This window comes from Vipera ursinii (assembly GCF_947247035.1).
Source record: "Vipera ursinii genome assembly, chromosome: 1".
NCBI lineage: Eukaryota > Metazoa > Chordata > Lepidosauria > Squamata > Viperidae > Vipera > Vipera ursinii.
In genome coordinates, this window is record NC_139512.1 from 69614017 (window position 1) to 69623611 (window position 9595).

At 38.6% G+C, this 9595-nt stretch overlaps 1 protein-coding gene across 5 annotated transcripts in view; it reads right to left on the reverse strand.

Moving 5' to 3' along the window:
- Positions 1-3761: 3761 nt before the first annotated feature.
- The window catches only part of RGS6 (regulator of G protein signaling 6), a gene marked incomplete at its 3' end in the record, with an annotated part of 225008 nt that continues 219174 nt past the window's right edge, over positions 3762-9595 (reverse strand). For 3 of the 5 annotated variants that reach the window (XM_083350560.1, XM_083350563.1, XM_083350562.1), the window contains one exon: positions 3846-3896. In XM_083350560.1, coding sequence (XP_083206686.1) covers positions 3846-3896 — 51 coding nt within the window. Of the gene's footprint in view, positions 3897-9595 lie in introns of all 5 variants that reach the window. The other 2 variants (XM_083350559.1, XM_083350561.1) reach the window with 1 other exon arrangement.

The following is a 9595-nucleotide window of genomic DNA, read 5'->3' on the forward strand; positions in this document are numbered from 1 at the left end:
TTTAAATGTGGATTAAGTCCATTTTCTTTAGAGCCTAACAGTTCCTATTCTTTGAGGACCCTTCTTTTTGGGAGCCCTGGGTGCCTAATTGACTAAGGCAATTCAGTTCTGTTGAGGCATGTTAGCCTGATGAAATATTCCCAATGGATCAGGTAACTTGTTTAAGATTTATTAGTTATCTCACTGTAAATCTAAATTTCACATTTGACATCTGTTTCTGGTTAGCATCCATGGCATCTCTATTGCTATAGTAGAATTTAGGAATAGACAATTCAGGACAAAAGGAGATATTTAATTAGTTGTGTAGACAAAAAAATAATGAAGGAAATTATGAAATAAATGGCAATTAAAAAATTGGCTGACAAACAGTAAACCTGTGCCTGACCACCATTTGTACTTAATTGACAGGCAGCGTAGGGTGGGAACTTGTATGATTCCTCCATGTATCAGAGAAATAATCAAAAAGGACCAAAAGATCAAATGAATAAGTGATCTCATTATCTAAATAACATCCTCTTTCTTTAGGTCGGTCCTTAAATCCAAATTGTTCACGAAGTCCTTTGTTTAAGCTCTTCAGACCATTCCTTTCTCAAACTGGCCTTAAACATGTTGAACTGAGCTGCATATTTATTCTTCATTGTTTCACTTCTATTCTGTTTCCTATTCTTTTGCTTCTATTCTATTTTCCTTTCTTTATAGCCTTTCTTGTGAATATTCTACAAGCCTTTGGGGACCAAAAACTTGCTGATTTCTGATTACACCACCCTAAATCATTCTAGATCAGGACTGGGTAACCTGCACCCTGTCCCATTTTAGCGTAGCCAAGAGCTTCTGAAGCTCGTGCTACTAATATTTTGATCTGATTTTCTGCAAAAGGCTAAAATCAGTGTATAATTCTCCACTGTATTTAGCATATCAATTTTCTGCTATTCTTCCCCCTTCAACAATATGGCTTAGGCCCGGGATATTTGCAGGACCGTCTGCTGCCAGGAACGACTTCCCATCACCCGGTGCACTCACACAGGGAGGGCCTCCTCTGATTGCCGTCGGCCAGGGGGAGGGCCTTCTCTGTGGGGGCACCTGCCCTGTGGAATCAACTTCCCCTTGAGCTCCAGATGGCCCTGGACCTCCGGTCCTTTCGTCGCGGCCTTAAAACATTTATTTTCCATCACGCTGACCTGGACTGACAATAGGGATTTTTAATTTTTTAAAATATTTTATCATTAGGGCTTTAGTTTAATTTTTTTTTACATTTGTATTATTGTTTTTTATTGTTGTTAGCCGCCCTGAGTCCTTTGGGAGATAGGGCGGCATATAAGTCCCAAAAATAAAAAATAAATAAATAAATATAAGCCTGACATTTTTATCCCCATGTGGTGAAAGCATGTGGCCTTTGGAGTCCAATTTTTGGATTGCATAAAATGTGGTCCCAAACTGCACAAAGATCATCCCGTTTTGTCCTAAATAGAGGGAGTTGAGAAATGCAGTTTAAAAAAATTAATAATAATCACAATGCCTTTTTACGGGCCAAATGTCTGCATAATATGATTTTATAGATAATGAGGACAGCAATAAAGAAACAAAACATAAATTAAGAACCCCCATGCCACAAATCTGTAGCTGGAACTGTGCACATGTATCCCATAATTCAGTTTTCAAAAGTTGCTTCCTTTTAAAGGAAAGTGAGAATTTTGGTAATTTTATGCGTTCTAAATATGTGATCTCACTTAAGTGCAAAAATGTCCACATCACTATTTTTATTTATTTATCACATTTATATGATTGTCCATCTTGACTGGACAGCTTTCTAAATGTGATTAATAAATAAAAAATATACTTGGGCTGACTCTTTTGCACTCAGGTGAGAAAATGTATTTAGAATACATTTATCAGACTTTTCACTTTATTTTAAAAGAAGGCAGCTAAGGCCATCTGTATGATCCCATATACATTCTAGCCAATATTTGCCCACACCACTTACAGACCACTTTCCATTGCAACTATTTTTCTGCCTTTTAGTTTATTTTGGGGAGTTAACACAAATAATTTCTTGGTTAAACAACTTCCTTCTCTCAGATCTAACCACTGAACACAATTCTGAGCAATTAATTGGAACATTTCCATTCCTGGCTGAGTTTCCCACAAGGTTTTTGCTCATTTGCCATATTCTGAAAAAAGAAATGTGATACTTACACCATGCAAGACTCTGGAATTGCCAGACAGAAGTGTTTACATGGATTTGTTTTTTAAAAAAATCTCTGAATATGTTCTTTCTTCAAGCAATTGAACCTTGGTTTATTCCTGTAAAATTAAATTTTAAATGACCTAATTTTTTAGCAGCTTAATTGACCACTGATTCTAGCTTATTGTGCTAAATACACTAACATGTATTATATATTCAATCAAATAAGTTTATTCTATATGACTAATATTGTGGACTAAGCCTGGTGGGAAAATAAACACAAAAAGAGGGCAGAAGTAAATAAATATTCCACTCCCATCAAATGCCACCTTCTTAAACATGGTGTTTTATATAACATGGATGTATAAAACAGACCCGTGCAACTTGTAATACACCAAGCTAAATGCAGCTCACCACCAGCCATGGTATGTTGCAAACATCTGTTAAAAACTTTCTTTGGGTTACAAAACACTTTCCTGGGTTATAAAATAAATAGGAGGGTTGCCATTCCTGGCAGGCTGCAGTACACAGCTGGACCATGTGTGAACGCCTGGCATAACATTTGGACCATATTGCTGGATGTGATCGTTTCACATATATAAAATTCAAATCAACTCTACTAGGATCAAATTGGTCATATGGAGCTCAGAGTCTGATCCTATTGGCTGTAGCATGCAGGCAGTATCCCAAAACATATCCGGAACAACTAATGCTATCGGTGAAGAGCTAAAGCCACTTTTGCAAACATCTTTTGAAAAGATGTTTCAATGAATGAGGGGGGAAAAACCCAAAGCAAAACAAAAACCCAGTCAAACTCCTATTTTCTCCTAATGGCAGGTTATTTCTCTCAAGTCTAAGCAGATTCTAGTGGCTATTTTATTGGACCTAGACAGTTAGAAGACAAATGACGTCTATAGTAAATTTGCAGGTGGCTGTGGAGAAAGGATCATTTGGGTGCTCCTTCCAATTACTTAGATTATGTTTTTAATCTTCACTTAAGCGCTAGGGTGGCAACCTTTTTCATCACATGACACTTCCTTCAGACAATGTGAAATCTTCTGGCTTTGGAAAGGATGCCAAATCTGAGCTATTAGTGTGAAGCTAGAGTTTACTGTTAATCTACTGCTCAGCAGAATAAAATGTTAGTCCTACCTAGATATGTGAAAGACAGATAGAGACAGCTGTGCACATGCAGCAGCAGCAGCAAAGAGTGGGAGAAAGTGCCTGCGTTATGAAGACTGATCCAAACCAGTTGTCCTTTCCTTAAATTTCTCTTAGGATCGACGTAAAATAACACTGTTAGCCCTTTCTCGCTCTCTTTCTCTGCTTCCTTTAGACAGCAATGGTGTCCCTCTGAAATCAAATTAGTAACAGAGTCTTATCGTTGGAGACCTCGGTGCCATTACAAAGCGGTATAAGAAAAGTGTCGATGTAAACTACAGAAGAGTGAGTCAGAGTCTCCATCCCGGCGTCTTTTCCCTCCCTATGTTTCTTCCATTGTCTGAAGGTGCTCTCTCTCCTTTGCTCTCTCATCTACACCCCCCTGCCCCTCGCAGTGACCCCTATGCCATTCCCCCCCCGCAATGTCTTTCCTTGGCCGAGGAGGAGGTGGAGTGCAGCGGTCTTTCGGAGATGTCAGCAACTGCTAGCCCAGACGATGCTGTCAAGAAGATTGCATCAAGCCTGTGAGACGCTTGCCTGCCAGTGACTTTCCCTGGAGGAACAAACAAAGGGGAAATGGGGAGGGGGGGAAGGAGAAGCCAAGGATATGAATTCAGTTTGTAACACAGGCCAGATTGCTCAGTGACTTTCAGAAGCTGGTGGGCAAGGATCAGTTATGGAACGAAAGATAGTTGTGATGACACATGGGGATAAAAGAGGTGGGACTATCCTAGACTTTTTCTAGATAAACATTACCTTGGGCCAGGGAAAGATAGTCAAGGCCATGCCTTCCCTGTAGAATAGCCGTATTTTCTGTACCAATTTATGGCATTTGCATATATGATCAAGCTGTCCTTGATTTTATCCAAACATGTCAGGGAACCCAGTTATCTCTTTGCACTGTTGGTAAAATATGTCCCAAATGACAACTTGGAAGTCTTGTAAAAATTCACTCCCCTTAGGCATACAGGCAGCACCACTATATTCATTAATCGGGAACATTGGTTTCGAGGAATTCTTCCTCCCAATCTTACATTACATGCTTCTTTCCTCTGGATCTTCCTTGATGCGATGAGCATATTGGTTCCTCCCTTCCCACAGCCTCTACTACAATTGCATCTCACCTTTCCTTTCCAGTTGCTGCAATCAACATCCAGAGATACGGGTCTAGCTCAGAGACACTTCACTGTGATGTAATTACATCATGTTCTTTCAGATCCATCAATGGATTCATAATTTCCCAAGGACATTTGTAAATACCCAAAATTCTCAAGAATGGTTAATTTAGAACTACAGGTGACATACAAAACTAAATGTTATATATTTAGTTAAATATTATTTACTAAAATATGTCAGTAAATACTCCCATAGCAAGTGCTTAGTTGGCCACATAGGATAAAAATTCTACCATTCTTGTAGAATCTGCCATTATTATTGTATTTGTTGCAAAGGAATGAACCCCAACATTCAAATAGCAACTCCCCAAAGGCAGACCAGAGGGGAAAAAATCAAACAGCGAGAGAGAAAAAATCCTGTGCAATGGCTGACCCCCTTGTGTTGTCAACTCAAGCTGCCAACTGGCAATTTTGAAGCTTCTTTGTCTCCAATACTTTCATACCTGACACACTTACTGTATATGCGTGACTATGAGTATATGCTTTCCAAAAGCCACTTAAAGAAAGACAGGAGGGTAGGTTAAGGAATGAATAAAAGTTAAGTAAAATAAGTTGCCTGCAAAATTTACAAAATTAATTTACTACATGCCACCCCCATGAACCCACCTCCCTCCTCTAGCAGATACAATCAAACAGAAGGGAATAACTGGACGAAATGGGGATAAGAAGCTTTGTCCAGGCATTAACTAAAGGGATAAAATCAGCTAGGTAATTAGCCCTACTTTCAAAAGCATCCAGGCATTGGAGCAGCAAAGTCTGCGTTCTGTGGCACTTCTTCCTCATTCTTTTCTTTCAAGAATTACCACAGTTCCTACCTGGATTAGGAGATGAGCCTCACTCCAATTCAATTTGAGAAAACTCAGGCAGAATATTTCACGGCATTCTGCCCCCAGTCGTTGCTCTGAGGTCCCAATGCCTGTAAAGGTTTTGTCTTTCCTCCTTCAATATTTCTACTTTAGTTTATGCAACTAGTGCTGTTCACAAAATAGTACAGCACACAAGAATTTATTAGATTATCTTCAGCCAGACCTGAAAGTCACATTATATATCCTTTTATAATGCTTTCATTCCTCCAAATCAGTGTACACTATATCTTTTTTTTCCTTAGTTGGATAGCAATCACTAGCTCAGCTTGCCAATTGAATGTTAAAGATCTGCTAGCCAGCAAGAGAATAGATGTATATGCCAGACAGAGCACTTAGTGACTGCATGAAAGAAAGAAAGAAATCCTCTCTTCTGAATTTCTTACATCTTACAAATGGACCCAGTCAAGTATTTGAGACTCAGGCTGGCCTTTGTTTCGCTAATCTTCTTGGAAAATAAGAATGGGGGTTATGTGTGGGAGAATTATTCCTGATGCCTTCTGCTATTACTTTTAATTTTTTGTATCCAGAAATTTGTTGACTGTCCAGCAGAATGGATTAGGCAGGATTTTAGGAAACGGGAGAAAAAAACAAAATAAGCGATTAGTTTATCTTTTATTTCTTCGTTTAAGTGCAGGCTCAGAAGACCAACACATAGCTAGGTTGCAGTAACTTAAAAAAAATTCCTTGTGGCACAGTAATAATTTTGGAAGCAATTTTTCTAATATACATGACTGAGAACACAGGGTACAGAACTGAACAGGGTAAGTAAGTAATCTCCTCTTTCCTATTCCTAGAGCAGCGTACCCACCAGTACAATCTTTTCTGAGCCTCCCCAGACTTCCATTAGCTGCTAGTCGTCTTGGGTTTTTCACTCCTCGCATTTCTGTCTAGCATTAAACAGCCATTCTGTGCATGGACCAAAACAAACTATGTGTTTTATTTTGGGCACGTGCCATTCAAAATTAGCTGTTTTGTGCATAGAATAGCTTTTTTCCTAATCCCGGGATAGTCAGATAAGGTCTGAACTGAACTGAACTCTGTTAGAAGTAAAATGTCTTGGTTTACGTTCTTCGGCATAGGCCCAAATGAAGTTTAGTGCTGTGCCAATTTAAGGTTAAGATTCAAGGTTGACTCAGCCTTCCATCCTTCCGAGGTAGGTAAAATGATGACCCAGATTGTTGGGGGCAATAAGCTGACTTTGTAATAATGCCGCTTGGGGTGTGTGTGTGAAAGCCCTAACAAGCAGGCATATACATAGAATGAAGGCTACTGCTAAGCTTGTAAGCCGCCCTGAGTCTTCGGAGAAGGGCGGGATATAAATGTAATAAAAATAAATAAAATATAAAAGTGCAGAGAAATTCACTTTGCAATTCAAACAGAACTTACATAATTGTCTTTATATTTTGCTAAAAGAGGACCATTTTTGTAGCTACACCATAATTAATGTCAGTAGTCCTATTCCTCTATGTGTCTTAATTTCCCAGTAACTTAAGTATAGGTAATCAACCAGAATACAGGTGGAAGGGGCCTTGGAGGTCTTCTAGTCCAACCCCCTGCTCAAGCAGGAGGTCCTATACTCTTTAGGTGGCTGTCCAATCTTTTCTTAAAAACCTCCAGTGGTGAAAGACCTACAACTTTTGAAGGCAAGCAGTTCCACTGGTTAATTGTCCTCATTGTTAGGAAGTTTCTCCTTAATTCCAGGTCCCTTTCTCTTTGATTAATTTCCATCCATTGTTTCTTGTCCTACTTCCATCCATTGTTTCTTGTCCTACTTTCATGTGCTTTGGAAAATAGATTGATCCCCTCCTTCTTGTGGCAGCTTCTCAAATACTGGAATACTCCTATCATGTCCCCCCTAGTCCTTCTTTTCTCTAGACTGGCCATTCCCAATTCCTGCAACCGTTCTTCATATGTTTTAGTCTCCAGGCCTTGGTTGCTCTTCTTTGCACTTTTTCTAAAGTCTCAACATCTTTTTTGTAATGTGGTGACCAAAACTGGATGTAGTATTCCAGGTGTGGCCTTACTAAGGCTTTATAAAGCGGTACTAATACATGATTTTGATTCGTCAACTTTCAATCACAAATGGGACCAGAATCTCCATTGCTAAGCAAGGCAGTGGTTAAGTGAATTGCACCTGATATTTCAATATTTTTTTTGCCATAGCTGTTTAGCAAATCACCATAGTTGTTAAATTAATCATACAGTCATTAAGCGAATCTGGCTTCCCCTATTGACTTTATTTGTTAGACGCCAGCTTGGATGATCGCAAATGATGATTGCATAACCCTGGGATGCTGCAATAAATACATGCCAGTTGCCAAGAACTAAATTTTGGTCATGTGACCGTGAGGATGCTATGAAGGTCATCAGTATGAGGACCAGTCATAAGTTACTTTTTTCAGTGCTGTTGTAACAAATGGTTGTTAAATCAAGGACTACTAGTAGTGGCATTACTGGACAATATATACTCCTGGTTGCAATTCCAAGTGACCACAGGCCCAACTAAGGAAGTTTTTCAAACTGTCTTGTTAGCTTCAATTCATTTATATCCAACTTCGTAATTCTTAGAGGGCTCTGTCAATCTATGATGGTCCTTAAAGGAAAAGCAGAGGCCTTCATTTTAGAGTTTTCTAGAAGCAGCTGTTACTAATGGAGTCCAGAAATTCTGAATCTTCTGAAGATGCAGTTTCAAATCTTGCATTGTATATGGCCCAAAGAGATATTTATACAGCTGTATACTCTCTCTCTCTGAAGCATTCTCTCAATTCAGATTTGAAAGTCTCTTCAGGTGAGACACTGCTCAAATTCATACTATACAATGACTGCCATTCTACACCCAATGCAAAAAATAATAATAATGGTATATGCTGCCCTGTGCCTCTATCCAATCCTTGTTTTTAAAGCTTTTTTTTTGAGTATGAGATCTCAGAAGACATGTTTCCACTCTGTAGATTATCAAGATAAAATATGATATCCTAAGAATACCAAGAGATTATATTTCTTGGGGTTAAAACCTATGATTTATATTCCTTAATTCAGCCATATACTGCACTGGGCTTCTTAGAATTCTTTACTAACACAAAACCTAAGTGCAGTATGACACACATGGTACTGAAATGAAACAGACCACACTCCCCATTTGTTTTTAACATATGATTTTGATACAAAACTAAGGGCCATATCCTTTTAAAATGGTCTTTTATTAGAATTAGAAGAAAAAGAAAGAAAAGATACATGTTGAAGACACATGAAGAGTAATATAAACTGAGGAAAAAAAGTTTAATGCTGAACAGAAGATTTTTAAAGCAGAAACCAAAATAACAGTAACAACAACAATGGCAAAAGAACATAAAATCCACACAGATGCATTTACATAAAAAAGATCAAAGGTGTTAAATTAGTATATATAGAATAAGAAATGATGACAACAGAAGACAGAGAAAATTTTATATATATATAAACATATATATATATGTTTTCTGAGGTTTTCGCGGGTGTTTGTATGTGGATCATTGGTCATTCGGGTTTTCCCCGCGTAGAATTGAAGGTGTAGGCGCAACGTTTCGACGGAATCCCATCCGTCATCATCAGGCTGGTGGCTTCAGCTTCCTTCTTCTGAGAGAAGCATGTGGTGGTAGTGGCTGTTAAAAAAGAGGAACAAACAGCCACTACCACATGCTTCTCCCAGAAGAAGGAAGCTGAAGCCACCAGCCTGATGATGACGGATGGGATTCTGTCGAAACGTTGCGCCTACACCTTCAATTCTATGTGGGGAAAAACCTGAATGACCAAAGATCCATATATATATACACACATATATATATATGCAAATTATTCAAATTGCTAATAAAGAATTTGGGAGGCTAAGATGATCATTTCGAACTCATTTATGTTCTCATCAGTTAGTCATACCCTTTATCTGAGATTCGAACCCGGGCTGATTGTATATCAGGCAGTGTTTTAACCTCCTGAGCCACGGGGTTCTTTCTCTCTTATATTAGCTGGAAGGCAAGGCAAATGTATGTTTAAGTATTTGTCAAGGCTTTTGAATGGACCTTGCTAATTAACTCTTTCATTCCTGTTTTGGCCCGGCTCAGGGCTTATCCACAGGAACTAGTCAACTTATGACAGCTCATTATTTGTGCAAATTATTCAAATTGCTAATAAAGAATTTGGGAGGCTAAGATGATCATTTCGAACTCATTTATGTT